Genomic DNA, 19120 nt, shown 5'->3' with positions numbered 1-19120 from the left:
TAAATAGACCACTGGCCCTGGAGTCAGGAGGACCTGAGTTCAAATCTGGCCTCAGATGCTTAACACTTACTAGCTGTGTGACCTTGGGCAAGTCACTTAACCCCAACTTGCCCTGCCTTCCCCCCTCCAAAAAAAAAAAAAAGAAAATAAATTAACAAAAAAAAAGAATAAGGAACCTGAAATGTATCATGGTATCACTTAATTTGCAGATATGGAAAAAACAGCTTATGCTGGGGAAACAGATGGAATCTAAAGGGGGTAGGGGTTAAATTTTGAAAAATGTGACATTCAGTTTAATAAAAAAAAGTTTTGGTTAAATTAAGCCACTTTAAAAATGATCATATACTCATATCAAGCAGGAGAGACACTGTACAAGCTAAGTCATTTGACTTCTTGCTAGGGTTTTAAAATACAAAGGTATTAATGTTAATTTTTCTTTTAAATTAGAGGTCGTGTTTAAATTTTTGTATTGTTTTAATTTTCCTCTTTTTAGCTAAAGGACAGGGGCAGATCACCTCTCCTAAGTCTTAAAATTGCAGAGAAAGTACTGAGCCACACTTGTAGAGTTTCTACATATGAAATGGAGGGTTAAGTTCCTATACGAGTGAAATCACAGGTCAAATCTCTATTCCCTACAGTAATAATTTAAAACATTTAAAATTAGTTATAATGTGTTGGGGTATGGTGAAAAGAGTGCTGAATTTGTTGTCATAAGGCCAGAGTTCAAATTCTGTCTCTGACATTTACAATAGTGTTAGGACAGTTTTTACTTTCTTTATCAAGGTGTATAAAATTGGGTTAAGTGACAAACTCTCTGGTCCTTGGTTTCATGTGTAAAAGAGAGGGCTGGATTACTGTGACTCCATCCAGTTTTAGATCTCTGTTCTTATGTGTATTTATCCTTGTTGAGATAAAAATGACAATCTAGGTGCAGAAAAACGGACTATTGCTTAGTCTATTTTGATTCTGGCTCAAAATGGAGATGTTTAATTAAAACTGGCCTTTATCATATGCCCTTAACAGGAGGATGCATTTTTGTTTTGAAGCATTTCAAATAGTTAAGCTATAATTATGATATAATAGCTAATGAATGGCATTTTGGTCACCTACCTATAAAATAAAAGCTTTTGTCAAAAGGTTCAGAGTAAGAAATGAAAGACTAAATAAGGCCTTGAATAGCTTTATTGAAATCTGTATAAATAAACATGCACATTTCAAATGTAAACTCAAGTGAACTCAAGTGCAGACAAAATTTTAACCTCTGTCATGCAGGAGGTTAGTTTACATTAGAAAAAAAAAAAACAAACCAAAAAAAAAAATCCAAAAAGCAGCTTTAAAATACCAGGATGAAACACCAGTTTTAATATCAAGGTATAAAGCAAAAGCCATGTTCAACATACCTCGTTTATCCTGGTCAAATGCATCTTTTCCCCCTCTTTTTAACTTTAATGCTAACATAAATAAATAATTTACCAAAATGTGCACTCACAGAGTGAACTTTTATTTACAATACACAATTTATAACCTATTGTATTTGATTAGTTCAAGTGAAGAACATCATACTTTTTGCTTCAGTAACAGTGGGACACAAAGCAATTCCTCAGCTCATAGGTAGGTATGTGAAGTGTGTCCCAGCACTTAAAAGATTTCCTATTAAAGGCAGTATTGTATGCCAATCAACAATACATTCTTTCAACTAGATCAAAGGGAAAGCAGCAAATAAAAAAATGATTAAAATGTTCACACATATTTTTGGCATCCTGAATCCTTGAATGTGGTTAACTAAGTCAAATTCAAGGTTTGTATGCTGTATATGCTGTACAGGCTCTGACTCTGGAACATGCAAATGCCAATTCTCTTATAACAAGTTACCTTCTGAGAAAAGCTGTAAGGCTATGGTGAATTCCATCAGGAACACACAAAGAAAATTAACAGACCTACCTTTAAAGCCAATTGTCCATTAATGATTTAAAGGCAAGTGTATGAAAAAAAAAATCTCATCTATGTTTGATGTACAGTTATTACTATGGATATAGAATACTATTAAGTCTGACCTTATTTTATAATAATTGGGAGAGCTGAAAGTTGCCAAACTATGGAAAAATGGGGTGGAGAAAAATGAGCAGCACAAATTTAAACTTTGGACTGACACCAGATTAAAGTTATGCATTTCTTATAAGCAAGTTAAGAATTTTAATGTCTAAGTAATAGATCCAACAGCAATAAGGAATATTTAACTGAAAAATGACTTCATATGCAGTGAGAAATCTAGAGTCTGCTCCACAGCAGCAGTGAGATGGACATAATATTCTTGATATTTAATGATACCACAAAGAGAAATAATCTTTCTGAGCTTATTTCTTCCATCATGATTCAGTTTTTCTTAATAGGCCAGCTTGATTATTAGGGAACGACTTGAAAATTTGGTTTTCCCAGAAACACTACTGCAGTATTTATGCTGCATTTACTAGTGCAGCTAAATAGCATAGTAGTATGAATGGTTGCCTAATATACATGAATAAGTTCATCCAAAAACTAGGTTTAGTCATTGTTTTCTTGCAGTATTAATAGAGTAAATTAAATGACCAACATCCACAAATTTAACATTTGTCATCAGTTAACTCACATCCAAAACAATTAAAGAAACATAATTCATCAAAACAGCAGCAAACTTAAAAGGGGTTTATTTGTGATTTCCTATATATATTTAGCTTGTAAATACAAGACTGTAAATGTATTAAGAGACAATTTCTGTTAAAGTTTTCATTGTGTTTCACTTCAAGTACTGCACAAGTTAAAATCTGATAAAGGATTTACATTCTCTTATTTGAAACTCCCCATCTCAGACTTCTGTTTTAATGTGGTGGGTAACTTCATTATTTCAACAAAAACCACCTGCAGGAAAGTCTTTCTTTTATGGCTTCTAGGACTTTCGTTAGTTAGTGTGCATACAGTTTTCATTTTCTAGATCATTGTCATTCTCATTGCTATCTTCATCACTTTCTAATGGGATGCCTGTGGCAGCTGAAGCACCGTGTTTAGTTTCTCGGTCAAGGGGGAAAAAGCCAGTTCCACTGAAAGTGTCCTGTCTCTGGTAGAAGAGCACATACGCTGCTTTGGACTGTGGGAGCAAACACACAGACAGACAGACACACAGACAGACAGACAGACAGAGAGTGTTAACACAGTAATGATTTTCAGATGGTGGCTGATATGGGTTGAGAAGCAAGATGAATTCACTAAGTGAATTGTATGTGACTTAATGAAGGCAGACAGTATAAAAAGGAATTTAGTTAACTGAGGCACTCAGAACTACTTTAAAAAACATCTAATGGACTAAAACTTACCATTGTATATTTCCTTTCTAGTAATAAGATAAAAACCACTGAGTGAGGAATCCTATTTACATAAATAAAAACTATTTCAGACTCATTACTATACCATCAAATTACTAAATAACAGAATTTTACTGTAAATGTAATTAAGGGCAAACAAAAACTAGTTCAGACTTAGATTAAAACAACATCTAAAATATGTACTAAATATTGATTATATACATATATAGCCCTGTTCAGGAATTAAACTCAGAAAGCAAGCTGTAGTTCCTGACCTAACAGAATACTTTGAATTTTAGAATTGGAAAGGACCTTCCTGATTACCAACTCCCTCATTTATCCAAATGAAGGAACTGATGGCCAGAGCTATAAAGTTACTTGAGCTGTCACATGGAAAGTAGAAGATAAAAATCAGGAAAGCTAGAATTCATAGTGTGACTCTATGTCTCAAGAAATATAAAACAAGAAATATGGCAATAAAGGCATTACATCCCACTCATATACATAGCATTTTTAGAACCAAATTCACTGAAAACCCTGGGTGACAAAGAAACACACAAAGGACAGCAATATAAATCACCTTAATGGACATATTCTTTTAACTGTGTGGTGCTTTCAGTCAGAAAGCATCCTACTAATTGAGGACAAAATTGATTATTTATTAGCTTCTAAGGCTAATAAATCATCAATCTCTAATGTCCTTTTCTCAACCCTCACTGTTCTTGACCTACCTGCCACTTTTGGCACAGCTGATCCCCTCTGTACTGCTGGCCCTGATGCTCTCTGGGATCTGGTGACGTCGTTCTTTCCTGGTTCTCCAAACTTTCTCTGTACTACCACTTACTTTTCTCTGGTGGATAATCATTCATTTTCATACCCACTAACTGTGACTGAGACCTCCAGCATCTGACTTGGGTCCTCTTTATTTTTTTTCTCTCTCTCTAACATTCTCTTACTTGGTAACCATCTTGTCAGCTCCCAAGAGTTAAATTAATATATCTTGCCCTATTTTCTCTCTTGTACCCTAGTTTTGCCAATTGCTTAGTCGACATTTCAAAATGAGATGTTCCATAGTCATCTTAAACTCAACCTCTTAAAAACTAATTATATTCTTCTCAAATCCAACCTACCTTCTAAACTCTCCTATTACTACCAGGGATATGACATTCTTGGTATCACGATATACTCTTATAAATTACTACATCTTGGTATTTCTCTTTCCAAAACACACCTTCCACACCTTCTCACAAAACTATCACCCTAGTTCAGGATCCCTTATCACCTCTCACTTGAACTACTGCCATAGCCTCCTGGTTGGTCCCACTGCTTCCTCTAAGGACAGCCTTGTTCCAATCCATCCTGAATATGACTGATTAAGTGGTCTTCCTTGGCACAGGTCTGACCATGTCACCACTCACCCTTTCTCTCCCAGTCTATACTTCAGGGTCTCCCTATAATCCTAGGATCTAATATAAACTCTTTGTCAGGCATTTTAAACTCTTCACAGTCTGGCTCCTTCCTACATTCCCATGCTTCTTATTAGCTTTTCCCCCCTTCGCAAACTCTGTGGTTGATCATAATTGTCCCATTACAGGTAGTCATACATGGCACTCCATTTCCTGCCTTCGTGTCTTTGGTTTGGCTGCTGCTCGGGCTTGCTTGGCTCCCCTTCCTCACCCTCTGGAATCCCTCACTTCTTCTGAAACTCAGCTCAAGTGTCAACTTTTGCACGAAGTTTTTGTAAAGCTCCCTTAGCTGCTACTGCTCTCCCTCTCCAAACTACCTTGTATGTATTTTGTACATATTCGGTTTAAGTTTATACAGACATGTCTCCCCCAGTCAGAAGGGAGATTACTTGAAGCCACAAAAAGTTTTACTTTTGTTTCTGTATCCCTAGCATGTAGGATCTGACAACATTTCTCCTATCCAGGCCAGCCTCTGACAACAATTTGTATAGAGGAAACAAAAGAGGTGCAATCAACACACAGGAGAAGTCAAAGAAGTTAAAGAACAAAGTTTTTAAACGGAAGGGTCATTATGAAGTTGAGGTGGATAATGACTAAGTAAAGGTCATTGGATTTGGAGATTAAAATATCATTGTTTTACCATGGGGATAATTTTTAGAGTGCGGGAAAATAATAACAGGTAAGTTAAAAAAAGTAAAATAATACATACGGAAGAATTAAAATCAAACAATCTCAATGATGTAGTCTTTAATAAACCCAAGGAATAAAAACTTCCTATTTGAGAAAGACTGCTGGGAAAACTGGAAAACAGTTTCGCAGAAATCAAGATTTAAATCACCATCTTACACCACATGCCACAATATACTCACAGCAGAAAAGTCATTTACGTCACATCATTAAAAAAAAAATTCACCCACGAAACTGGAAGATAATAAGATCAGGTACTTTTCACAGCTATGGGTAAGGGGCAAGTTCTTAACCACAAAAGGGATAGATTTCAATTATGTGAAAATGAAAAGCTTTTGTAAAAAAATGAATGCAGTTATGAGCAGGAAGAAGCTGCTGACTGGAGTTATTAAAAAACAACTTTTATCTAAGATCTAAGAGAACTAACACAAGCATATAAGTCATTCCCCAATAAATAAGTGGTCAAAGAATATGAACAGTTCTCAAAAGACTAATTACAAACTATTTATAAAAGATGACTACTAATCCCTAATAGGAGAAATGCAAATCAAAAACAACTCCTATTTTACACCTTAACCAGCAAACTGGCAAAGATGACAGAAGCTGGAAAGAGTCAATGGTGGAGGGGCTGTAGAAAGGTAGGTGCACTACTTGACAGTGAAATGAATTGGTCTCCTAACTCTAGAAAGCCACTTGAATTTAATCTAAGAAAGTAGATAAAACGTTCATACCCTCTGATTCCACGATCCCTCTATTAGGCATAAATATCACAAGAAGTCAAACACAGTAAGGTTTCTGATACAACAAAATAGTCTTATCAGCAATTTTTGTGGGAGTAAAGAACTACACAAAAAGCAAATGTCCACTGATTGGGTAACAACTAAAAAACCCCTACTGGACCTCAATGTAAAGGAATAGTGCTAAACCCATAAGAGAAATGATGAATAAAAAAATATTCAAAGAACCATGGAAAGACATGGGCAAACTGATGAAGGCTGAAGCAAGCAGAACCAGGAAAACAATAAACATCATGTGTGCAACAATGTAACAAATAAAAAAGCACTGTGGTACCGTGGAAACAGTACTAATGCTAGTCAGAAAACCTGCGTTTGAATCTCACTTCTGTAGTTTAATGCCTGTGAGGCCACAGGCAAGTCACTTAATATTCATGTGCCTCAGTTTCCTTATTTGTAAAACGAGAGATTTGGAATAAATTACTCCTAAGATCCCTTCCAGCTCTAGATTTGATGCTATAAATGAAAAAAAAAAAAGACCAAATTGAACAATGTATAATGTATAATTATAGTGATCACAGTTGGCCCCAGGGGAGAGATGAAAAAAATCCTCTTCCCTTCTTTGCAGAGATGTGAGACCATGGGTCTGGAACATTACCTGTGGAGTAAGATTTTTTGATGTGTTGGTTAATTTTGCTAAATTGCATTTTATTCTCTTTTGGTCCTGATTACAAGAGATGGCTTGCTGGATGGAGGAGGGATATATTTGGAAATGAAGATGATGTAAAACGAACAAAAAAAATCAATAAAAAAAGATAAATGAAAAAGAAAGTCATTGTTCAGAAGGTAAGTTCAGTAGAATGGGGAAGAAGCTAGACCCCCAAGGATCATAGGGTTTTTTGAACTGGAAACTCAGAGACCATCTACTCTAATCTGTTCACTTTACAGATGAGAAAATGGAGGCCCAGGAAGATGGAACTGGCTTGGAAGTACTGAACTGAATGAAAGGAGTTAAAAACATATACAAGTGTGCAGTACCTTCTCTAGAAAAGGGGCCAGGAAACTGCCATCTGAGGGTCAGATCTCGTGGCCCAAGAACGGTTTTTATATTTGAAGATACGACACAACTTGATTTAACACAGTGTAAAAACCACTCTTGGCTCCCAGGCAGTACAAAAGCAAGCCGGTGGCATGAGTCTGCTGACCTCCAGCTTAGAATTCTGGCAGGGAAGGAGAGAGAGGGTGGAGAACTGTTAGAAGGATGGTTGGGCTGAAGCAAAATTTCTAAGGGTAAAAGATACATTTCTCTGATAACATCCTTTCATACCACTGGTGCATAATTCCTTGTTTTATGATGTGCTGCAGTCTGCTCATGGTCACATAATCTTCTTTCAAGTTCTCTGAATGATCCTCAGCTTTAATTCTTCTTGGACTATATTATTCCTGGATTTGCAAATATACATCACTTGAATACAGGTTTTCAAAAGGTGGGCCTTTTGTTTTCAGGGCGAAGTTTGGGCTCATTAAAAGATCTGTGTAACTTCCCAAAGGCAATACATACAGTTCACTCTCTTCTTATTCAATCCTGGGTTCTTTTCACTATTTTTCCAAGATACATATATACCGACAGATGAGGTCAACAGCTGGTTCATATAACTTGAGGAAAAAAAACTACTTACTTATTTTAGCAGGTTATCAGAGTTTTATTAAGCAACTGTCCAAATAGGAAAAATAACCTTTTTTATTGGGCAATTTTTTTCTGCTCAATGAATCTAAGCATATTATATATAGCAGTGAACAGGAAGAAAAAGTACTATGGACTAGGGAGATAGACAGGAGGAGGGTCAGGATATATGTTAGGTCTAGATTTTTTCATGTGTAGATAGAGGTGTCCTATTAAAAACACAAAGACTGAAGCAAGGAAATGATTTTAGGTGTTGTCTGAAGGTTATTAAAATTAGGTTGGCTTTAATAGCTGGCCAATCACTTCCTGAGTATGGGTGTATGCACTTTGAGGACAAAGGGGGAGAGAGAAAGGGTACTTAAAGCTACAGGAAAAAGATAGTGTTAAAAGAGAGTTACTAAGGCAAAGCTGCCTTCTCCCTTCTTCCTCATCTCCTGCCATCCATTACTTCCAAATCCCCCTCCTCCCCTCTTCCTCATTTCCAATCACTTAGATGCCTTTTGCCACTATCTCCTGTCATCCCCGTCTCACATGACGAAGTGGCCTTATTCTTTACCAAGGCTAATCCCTTGTTCTTGTTCCAAAGGATACCATTCTATTCTGTCTCCTCCAACAGAGTGCCCCCTTTCTCATTCCTACTCTATCACATGTCTTCAATCTCTGTGTACTCGCTACTTCCCTACTGTCTACAAACGTGCACGTCTCCCCAGTTCTCCAAAACTCTCATGTGATCTTTCCATCCCCATTAGCTATTTATTATCCTGCCCTTGTGGTCAAACTCTTTGAAAGGGCCATCTACAATAGGTGTCTCCACTTCCACTCCCCCCATTCTCTCTTTAGTATCTTATAATCTGGCTTCCAACTACCCCAAAGTTACCAATGACCTCTTAAATGCCAAATTCAATGATCTTTTCTCAATTCTCACTCTCCTCAGCCTCTGCCAACTTTGGCAGGTGCAGGGTTTAGTGTTGGAGTTACTTTCTTCTCCTTGATAACTCTATTCCCTCTAGGTTTTGGGAACATCTTCTCCTGACTGTCCTCCTAGCTATATGACCAGTCCTCAGTCGTCTTTGCTGGATGCTCACCGGGGAAATGCTGCTCCATAGGGCTCTATTCTCATCTTCCTCTAGCCTACTTCACTGGGTGATCTCATCAGCTCCCATCTTTATGCTGATGATTTTCAAATCTACCCATCCTGCCCCAATCTCTCTGCTGACTGCCAGTCTTGCATCTCCAGCTACCTTTCACACATCTTGAACTGGGTATGTCCAGAGACACCTTAAACTCAACATGTTCAAAATGGAATTCATTATTTGTCGCCCTACACCGTGCCTGCCTCTTAACTTCTCTACTACTCTTGAGGGCAATACCATCCTCTCCCCCAGACTCACAACCTAAAGTGTCCTTGCTGTCTCTTACTCCCTTATACCTCCCTCCCCCTCCCATACAATCTGTTGCCAAAGCCTATCAATTTTACCTCTGCAACATCTCTTGACCATGTCCTCTTCTCTTCTCTGATGCTACTACCCTACCCTGGGACAGGCCCTCATCAGCTCATGCTTGGAATATTGGAGTTCTTTGATGGTGAGTGTGCCTCTCCCAACTCTAATCCATCCTTCATTTGGCCACTAAAGTGATTTCCCTAAAGCATAGGGCTAATTATATCACAGACAAAGATTTTGCCTTCACCTTTACCTACTCAATAAACTCTACTGGCTCCCTATTGCCTTCAGAATCATATACAAAATCCTCCGGTGTTCTAGACTCATCATAATTTATTCCCACTTTTCCACCCTACTTACACCTTACTCCCTGCCATGTACTCTTTGCTCTAGTGACACTGGCCCCCTAGCTGTTCCATGAACAAGACACTCCATCTCTTTTCTATGGGCATTTTCTCTGGCTGTCCCCCATGCCTGGAATGCTGCCCTTCCTATCCTCCTTCCTTCAAGCCCCAACTAAAATCCTATCTTCTAAAGGAAGCCCTCCCAACTTTTCTTTATTCTAGTACTTTCTCTTTCAAAATGATTTCCTATTTTCCCTGAAGACAGCTTGTCTGAACATAGTTCTTTGCTTGCTGTCTGCTTCATCAGACCATAAGCTTCTTGAGACCAAGGACTGTCTTTTGCCTCTTTTAATAATCCTGATACTTAGCTGGTTGGTGGCTGTTCCTTGTGCTTACAGAAGAACAAAATTACATCACTATGCTGGGCTCCAGATACGCTGTGACTGATCAGACCAATCAGGTGGGGCACAAATAGTCCACACGAACATTTGGAGTGGAGATGTCTCTAACTTTTGCACATCTCATGTTTCTTTTGAGTTCCTGCAATTCTATTTTGCTGATAGAGCACAATGCCTTCTTCGACGTGGGCATGCAGTGCTGGGAGGTCTGGTGCCAGCGTCTTCCATGTTCTACAAATGATCCCAAAGCTCCTGAGAAAGACCTTGAAGAGCGTTGTTGTATTGCTTCTGGGGGCTTCCATGGGAGTCCATGCCCTGTGTGAGTTTCCTATAAAATAGTCTTTTAGGCAAAAATATGTCTGGCATTTGAACATGGCGAGTCCATCAGAGATGCGTTCTCTGTAACAGAGTGTGAACGCCTGGCAGTTCAGCTCAATAGTGGACCTCAGTGTCCGGTACCTTATCTTGCCAGGTGATCTTCAGAATCTCCTAATGGAAGTGATTCAGTGGCATGGTGATTTCCTGGCATGGTGCTGGCAGACTGTTCAGGTTTCACAGACACACCACAATGAGGTCAGTACAACAGCACGACAGATTCAGCAGCCTGGTATCTCTTCTCCTCCACACTTTCTTTCGGAGCCTCCCAAACACTGAGCTAGCTCTAACAATACACGCGCTAACCGCATCATCTACGTGTACATCACCGGAAAGCGTAACACCAGGGTAAGTGAACTTTTTAAAGCATCCAGAATTTCTTCATTTGCTGTAACCAATGGTTCCATGTGTGGATAGTGTGGTGCTGGCCAGTGGAAGGTATCTTTTTTCTTGGTGTTAATTGTCAGGCCAAAATTAGCACAAGCAGCAGCAAACTGATCTGTTGTATTTCAGCCTTGGAGGCTGCACTGAGTGCACAATCATCCACGAACAAAAAGCCATGCCCCAACTCTCCCTCCACTATAGTCCTGGCTTGTTACGTAGCCTTTTCAAGTTAAATAATTTGCCTGGATGACGTTTTCGTCCTCACTGAAGGCATTTGACGCAATTGCTGAAAATAGCACGCTAAAAAGCTTGGGAGCAAATACACAGCTCTGCTTCACTGCACTGGTGACTGGGAAAACACATGAGCCTAGTCCACAATGCAGAACGCATGCAAATATACTGATGGACTTCTCTGGGTAACCAGATCTGAGCAGTTATCACAGTGTTTGGTATACAGGAGATGCTTAATGAGTGTTTACTGACTCACTAATATCCACCCAATGCCAAGAGAACACAATGAATAGCATACTGGGTAGACCCCCCTTTAGTAACTTTATGAGTTCATGGATAAGACTGGCACAAGCCAGGAAGGCATGGATGGATTATGATCTGTATAATGTGAACTGCATGGAGGGAAAATAAACACTGATAAAATAAAAGAGCCAGAGTACTGGAGAAGGGGTGGAAAGAAATGAAGAGGCTTGTAGGCAGAGGAAAAGACTGAAAGTATAGGATGAGAGAAGTGATGATTGATGAAGCAAGATTCCAGAGGAGGATAGGATGAAGGGTCCCAGTGAAAAGGGTGCAACCTTATCTCTGTTATTATACAGACTTAAAGACCCCTCTCTCCTTAACTGCTTGGCGACTGTATATTTCCCTATATCAAGAACTAATGTTTATCAGTCCTGAATCACTAGAATACTTATATAAAAAACTAACTAAGTTATATCCCTTTTTGTGGGTGTTTTTTTATTCATAGCTAAATTTAATTTCAACAGTCTAAAAAAGATTCTTTTGATTTAGAGACAACAAAAGCAGGTACTTACCACAATTTGGTCTTCAGAAGCAGTTGAGACACTACTGTCATCAAAATAGTACCATTTTCCATCATCTTTATTTTTTGCGAAAGCAGTATCTAGAGTGAAATGTGGTCCCTTTAGTAAGAAATCAATACTTTGCCTAAAACTACTTAAATGGGAAAACCATATATATGAAGCAAATCTATAAAATCCACAAAATACTCAATTACCTATGTGTAGGTTAGGACTTATTTCTTATAAACCATTTATGACATTGAACAACTTGAATGAGAGACTAACATCTATCTCTTCTGCTTCAAGTTATATACTAAGGAAACTGTCACATTTTTATCAACCCTAAGGCTTCTCTATCCTAAGATTTTCTAGAAAATATTAATGAAAAAAATCATGCTTGGTACTTAAGTACTTTCTCAATCAATTCACAAAGATGGAAACTTACCATTTTGAGTGCCAAAGGAAAAACTAATAAATCTGTAAAGCTTTTCTTTTTTTTCCCTTCAGGCTCATTCTACAAAGCCCTTCCTGATCCACATAGTTATTAGTGCTTTCTTTTTTTTTCAGATTATCTTGTATTTATTTATCTGCTCCATTTCTGGGGAAGCTGCCAGGGTCTTGAAAGCAAGGATGGTGGGCTGTTTGTCTTTGTATTGCAGAATCTCTAAGAATGCCTCTTAAGAGAGTAGGGTCTAGTTAATGTTGACTGAACGAATTATATATAACCCTGCTGTCCTTGTTTCACTCTTCCCTTCTTTTTTGTGTTAGGTAAGTAACAACTGAGATTAAGAAAGCAAAACTCAACTTCTCAATCATATGCTCCAAAGACAGTTATAAAACATTATTATATGTAAATTCAGGTACAATTGTACCTGACTTATTTTTTTGGATACTCCTTGGTAAGAGCAACACGAGACTTAAAACTAATCTTTTACTACAGAGAAATACAAGACTCCACTAAATAAATTAGGGTGTTCAGTTATTGAATCAGCTGCTTTACTATCAGCTCCTGATCTTAAGAGTCTATCTCTAATGGACAATGATTTTGTTTTAAATTATCCTGACATTCCCACCCCCAAGAAATTAACAAGATCAAATTTACACCTTAAAAACCTCATCACTTTTAATATCTATGACTAAAATCTTGATGTTTATAGACCATGACTACAGATAATATATAAAAAGTCAACTTACAGTGCCCTCCTCCCATCCCACCATAGTGGTTGGACACAGCAATCAAATTGTACCGGCAAGGCCCTGCATTTGGATTAATAAGGAATTCTGACATATCCAAGTCACTGTGTAAAGAAAAACTTAAGTTATTGATAGATTATTACATATTCAATAAATTATTGATTTCTGTTGTCAGTAACATTTTACTTTTTCACAGATAATTACTCCTTCCCAGATATCTCCTGCTGTCTATGGGCCTTTCCCTGCCAAAGAGTGCTTCTAGGAGGCCCTGGGATAGAGAAAGTTTGCCTGGGGACTCAGAATGTAAACTTATTCTACTGCTTGTCATCACTGTTACCCGGATTTATATGTCAATGCATTTTTATAACTAAAATATTAAATTATATTGAATGAGAATTCCATTACTTTTAAAGAATATTAGTGCTTTCCTAACATTTAGCAAATGCAATTGAAACTTACTTAATAGGAAAGTCAACTAATGTGTCCAACTTATCCCTCATGTATCTGCTGTAAGAAAAACGCTTAAGATGTACCACCAGCACTGGAGGCAGTGACCATAAATCTAGTTTTTTTGTAGCCTGCTGATGTTCTTTACAATTTGGACAGTACCTAAAATACAGAGAAATATATGGATACTTGGTTAATGAACAAAAGCAGCAAAAGATGCAAGTTATTTTAACAAACTGAAATAAATCAGAGAAGGCCCCTCCATACCTTTGATAGAAGGCAATGTTTCTTTCCTCTTATCCTATATTCTAATAGATTTTAATCATTTAATGAGATGAATAAAAAGATATGAAAGTACAATTTACACACAACATCTGGATTACTTGAAATCCATGAAGACACGGACTTTTCCACGACAAATATTTTAGGATATCTATAAATTTTTGAACTGGAATTTTATTCATACTTTTTGTAACTTGCTAATAATTTATTACAAATCTGAAAATATAACTGTAGTTACACATGGACATAGATACATAGCTATATTTGAAGTAATGCACATTCTCTAAGTAAAATCATCACTTAATAGACTTACCACCTAAATCAGTGCTTATTAATCATTTATCAAGCAAGGAGCTAATAATCAGTTAATTTTTTACATCAAGAAGGACATACCTGAGCACAAATCCTTATAGGAAATAATTAGAAACAATTATTTAACATTGTCTCTTACCAAGGATCTTCAGCACCTAGCTTTTCTTTTGTTGTAAAAAGTTCAATGCAATCTTTTAATTTCACAAAAGGTTTTTTGGGAGGTTTATATTCCACACTTTCATGTTTTTCAAAATCCTAAAGAGAAGTATTTCTTGAGTTAAGAGAACAAATGAAACAAAACTCATTTTAGTGATACCATCCTTACTATGAGAAATAATGACAAGCTCCTAAAATATGAAGAATTTCTCTGAAAGTATCAAATTATATTGTAGCTAATACTTTTTAACAAGTTTCTAAAATAGCCTTTAAACTACAACCCTTTAAATATAAACATATTTTAATGAACTGTTCACTAATTTTTGGCAAACGCTTGAACTACAGATCTTTTCTGAAAAGCTTTGTCTCTAAAAAAGCTTGCTGAAAAACTGTGTACTACACAGATTCAACATACCTGTCTACCTGTCATCACTAACATTAGTGTGCATCATTAATTTTAGGATGCTAAATGATGAATTAATGAAGTGACTTACCTCAGCTGCATTATCATCAAAATATCTTTTTTTCAATTCAGGATCCCAATCCAAAGCAAGGAAAGATCTTTCTAAGGTGAAAAACATATTTTTCCCTTTAAATATTTAAAAGTGCTTAATCTATCAACATTTTTCTTTAAAAATGTTTGTGTAACTAGGGAAATTCTATTTCATTCATTTCAATAATCATTGATTCTGCACTCTTTATGTGCAAGTCACTGTGTCAGGTGCTGGGGATAAAAAAATGAAAACCAACACAGTATAAAGAGCTATTTCCAAGGACGTTTTCATAAATTAGTAATTAAAAAAAATGGATCTTATTGGCATGAGTTCAATGCAAATTTAGTTGCAATACAAGTTTTGAATAGATATTACCCATTTCTGAAATTAAAGTTCCAAACAGTGGTTAAAATTGTCCTGTTTTAGGCAGAAAAATTTAAAGAAAAGATAAATATGAGTATGCAAATTCTGTATATAAATTCCATAGACTAAAAATAAAAAAATCAATGTACTTTTGGATCCAAATTAGTGTTCAATGCCTTATTCAGAAACTTACCATCTAGTCTAAGCTGTCTGTCATCAAATCTAATATGTCTAGTATCGTCTTTGATGTAGTTGATATCAGTATTGCCTAAGTTGTTGAACTGGAATGTAAATAATCGCCTCTTGTGTCCCATGAGAAGTTGACCTTTGCAAGTCTCTTCAGTACACAATCCATTTTCAGAATCATTATCTCCTCCAACTGAATCTTCTGACTGACTGTTCTCATTCTCTGAAGGAAGTTCTTGATCCTGGCTGGATTCATCATCTGGCTCATCGGTTTCCATTTCGCCTGAGGATTTATAATAGTTAAAAACAACAAAAACAAACAAACAACAACTTCAAATAAGTCTGGAAATGCATTGTCTTCACTCTTAAGTTGTAAATCAGAAGTTAATAAATTACTTGTAGAAAAGGCCTTTCATTTCAGAAATCTACAAGTTTTAAAAAGGGTCCCATGGAGCTCATTTCTCCTGTCCTCCACCACATTTTTTCCCATTATGAAGCACCCCTGTGCCAGGTGCTGGGAATTCAGAGAACAAAAACCAACATAGTCTGAGAGCTATTGCCAAGGACATGAATGAGCAATTAAAAAAAAAAGGAATCAAGTTCTTATAGTGATCAAATACACCTCAAACAACAGTGAAAGTGAACACTTTCTAAAATTTAAATAGGCAACTCTTACTTGGGGAACATTCTTCGTGTATTCCATTTGGGCCATTCCCATTAATATTTTGGTCCTTACAGCAGTGTAGGGATCCTTCTGTTTCTTCAGTTTCAGTAGACGTTTTTACATAACGGCTAAAATAAAATCAGGGCAAACCATATATTGTACATTCTACATGTTTAATTCCACTCTCCCCCCACTCTATTGTGATCAGTCACAAGTAACTTTATGATGAAAAAGTCTGGTAGGCAGCTTTCAGACCTAGGCAATATTCAAAGGTAAACCTACACTATAAAACAGTACCACAAATAAACAAAATTGTATTTCTAATAAGTAAAATTAAGTCTAAAACTTATATGTCTTAAAATTAACTTTATTTCTAAGTTTGTGGCAAAGGTAATGCCTTTGCTTCAAATTAACACACAAGAGATTTTATTTCCACATATATGTAAGATGAAGGATCTGGATTAGATAATTTCTAAGGTTTCTCTTAGCACTAAAATACACTGAGCATGGATCTGTACTGAAACAAGCACGTTACTGCTCAGGAAGGAAATGATACATCAAGACTGATATCTGCCAAGAATATATATGGCATAGCTGGTAAACATAATAGCACAAATAAAGATTTTTAGGGGGGCTAAAGAGGAATCTTTTAAAATGCTGCCTATCAATACTCAATCCTCTAAGAAAAACAGCCACCCACATATGTTCTGAAAGTACTTTGCACGCTTTTTGTTAGACATTTATTTAAATTTCTCATTTACTTTCTTAATGTAAATTGGCAGGCACTTACCACATCCTCAACAATATAAGATTGTAGAGTTTTTCTTCAGTATTATTTCTAGGTACTGCCATAAGAAAAGGTTGGCCAAAGAGTGATGAACCACTATGGTGGCTATAACCTGTGTGTCTGTATTTTTCTCTTAAACAAATAGGAATTATGACTTGCTCAGTATCTTCTGTTCTATTGATGGTAATTTCAAATCTGTAAAAACAAACAAACAAACCAGGGACATAAAACCTTAGAATGGTATATTTCTTTTGAGAATGTTGCTTAGATAATCTACTGTACAACATATGATGTGAACTTACACATAAATATCATCCCGTTCCATAATACTATTAAGATTTTCATCCATAGCAAATATTCTGTGAAATCTGTGATTGTATATATCAGTAACTATCATCTAAAAGGAAATTAAAAAATTACTTTTAAATTGAATGCACAATACTGAAAAAATAAACATTAGGTTAAATGTATTTGTTTAAAAAAAAAAAGATAAAAAAAGACTTTTACCTTATCAGCTGGTACCCCTGACAAAGTAGATAGAGCTGTGCAAAGATCTAGTATATTTCCAATTTTGGGAACAACTACTTTGTACTAAGCAAAACACAAAAACAAAACAAGAAGTTACAATTTGGCATTTTTGAAGACGGCTAAGATTTAGGCAAGAAACCTCTTTTCATATACTGTTACTCCCAACAAACTCAATGTATCTTAAGGAGCAGATGAATGCAATTTACATTACATGAACACTTTCAACAATTTAAATCATTTTTGACTCATTTCTTTCAATTTCTTTACCCCAAAGTCTCCTACAAAATGGATGATTCATCTTATAATAAGGCTTACACATCTTTGTATACACCTAGGTCAGCTAATTAGCTAATGACAGTAACATTTATACTTCATTCAATATCTTGCACAGAACAAATGTTCCATTCCTCGGGTTACAAATTCCCAAAAGGCAGAGTTTTGTGCAAATGTCAAACCAGTAACAAAAAGTACGGCTCAATAAAACTGATGTTATTGGAAAGCCCTATGAATGCTGGAAGGGCAGCACAAGACAAATACTTTTTTCTTCATGACAGCAGGGTATGTGCAAACAGCAGTGGTCCTGAGTCATGAGAAGTGTTGTTGGAATCCTTGGTCTACCATTTACGTACATTCTTCTACTTTCACTACTCACTGGCAGTTTTACTCCTAGAATTTCTGCTTTCACTCACTTCTCAGCCTGCTGTAATCTAGCTTATGACATTACAGCTCAACTGAAACTACCATCTCCCAAGTTATAAATGATCTAATTGACAAATCTGAAGCTTTTCTTAGTCTTTTTCTTCTCAACCTCTTTGCAACACGATCTTGTTTTGATCAGTCTTTTCCTCTTGGAAGCTCTCTTTGCTTTGGGTTTTCATGACACTTCCTCTCTTGTTTTTTTCCCTACCTGTCTGAATTCTTCTTCTCACTATTTCTTGTTGGTTCATCACCCCATATCACTTCCCCCCCTCTCCCAAATGTGTGTGAACAATAACACTCTGTCCTGGGCCCACTTGTCTCTCTTCCTACACTCTTCTCTGTAATTCCAAAATTGAACGTATTCAGTCATGAGCTCCAGTGATGCATTATCCACTGCTGACTGGATATTTCAAACTAGATGTCTAATAGGTATCTCAGCTTCAAGTTCCAAAAGAGAGCTCATTACCTTTTTTTCAAAACATGTCTCTTCCAAACTCCCTTATTTCTGTCAAAAAAAAATTTCCTGTCATCATCCTTCTAGTCATCTGGGTTTGCAATGGTGGGTCCTTGATCTCACACCTCACGTATCTGCATTTGCAAAATATTGTCTTTTCTAACTCTACACCTCTTATCACATCCATCTCTATTCAAAACTGCCACTACTCTCGTTTAGGCCTTTATACCTCTGGCCTGGATTACTGAAATAGCCTCCTAATTGGCCCCCCTCCATCAAGTCTTTTCCATTCTCTACACAGCTAAGGGTACTTTCCTAAAGCATAGGTCTGACCATGCTACTCTCATACTCAATATAGACTAATGTCTCCCTATTGCTTGTAGTACAAAATAAAATAAATTCCTCTACTTGGTTTTTAAGGTTTTTCACAATTTGGTGCCAAACTACTTTAAGCCTTTAAAAACAAACCAAAATCTCTAACTGCATTACTGCCCTCTGTGAGGCATGTGGGCCAGAAAGACTGGCCCCGCTGTCACAAGCATGATGCAGATCATCTCCTGTCTCTGCCACTGCACGGGCTAGCCCCAATGTGCTCCTCCCTCACCTCTGCCTCCCAGAATCCCCTATTTCTTTCAAAACCCAATTATAACTTTACCTTCAACACAAAGCCT

General features: G+C 36.8%; 1 protein-coding gene across 4 annotated transcripts in view; it reads right to left on the bottom strand.

Annotated features, from left to right (window-relative positions):
• Positions 1-1164: 1164 nt before the first annotated feature.
• USP15 (ubiquitin specific peptidase 15) overlaps positions 1165-19120 on the bottom strand; it is a 165144-nt gene continuing 147188 nt past the window's right edge. For all 4 annotated transcript variants that reach the window (XM_069080639.1, XM_069080645.1, XM_069080654.1 and 1 more), the window contains 11 exons: positions 17276-17359; positions 17071-17165; positions 16772-16963; positions 15994-16109; positions 15325-15600; positions 14769-14839; positions 14258-14373; positions 13537-13686; positions 13078-13181; positions 11896-11984; positions 1165-3121 (listed from right to left, as the gene is read on the bottom strand). In XM_069080639.1, the coding sequence (XP_068936740.1) occupies positions 2936-3121; positions 11896-11984; positions 13078-13181; positions 13537-13686; positions 14258-14373; positions 14769-14839; positions 15325-15600; positions 15994-16109; positions 16772-16963; positions 17071-17165; positions 17276-17359 (1479 nt within the window). In that variant the 3' untranslated portion in view covers positions 1165-2935. The remainder of the gene's footprint in view (positions 3122-11895; positions 11985-13077; positions 13182-13536; positions 13687-14257; positions 14374-14768; positions 14840-15324; positions 15601-15993; positions 16110-16771; positions 16964-17070; positions 17166-17275; positions 17360-19120) is intronic.

This window comes from Petaurus breviceps, unplaced genomic scaffold (genome assembly GCF_028583685.1).
Source record: "Petaurus breviceps papuanus isolate PSGF00001 unplaced genomic scaffold, PetGlider_PUasm1.0 154, whole genome shotgun sequence".
Classification (NCBI taxonomy): Eukaryota; Metazoa; Chordata; class Mammalia; order Diprotodontia; family Petauridae; genus Petaurus; species Petaurus breviceps.
Note: the sequence above shows the minus strand (reverse complement) of the source record. Positions and strands in the feature narration are given on the sequence as shown.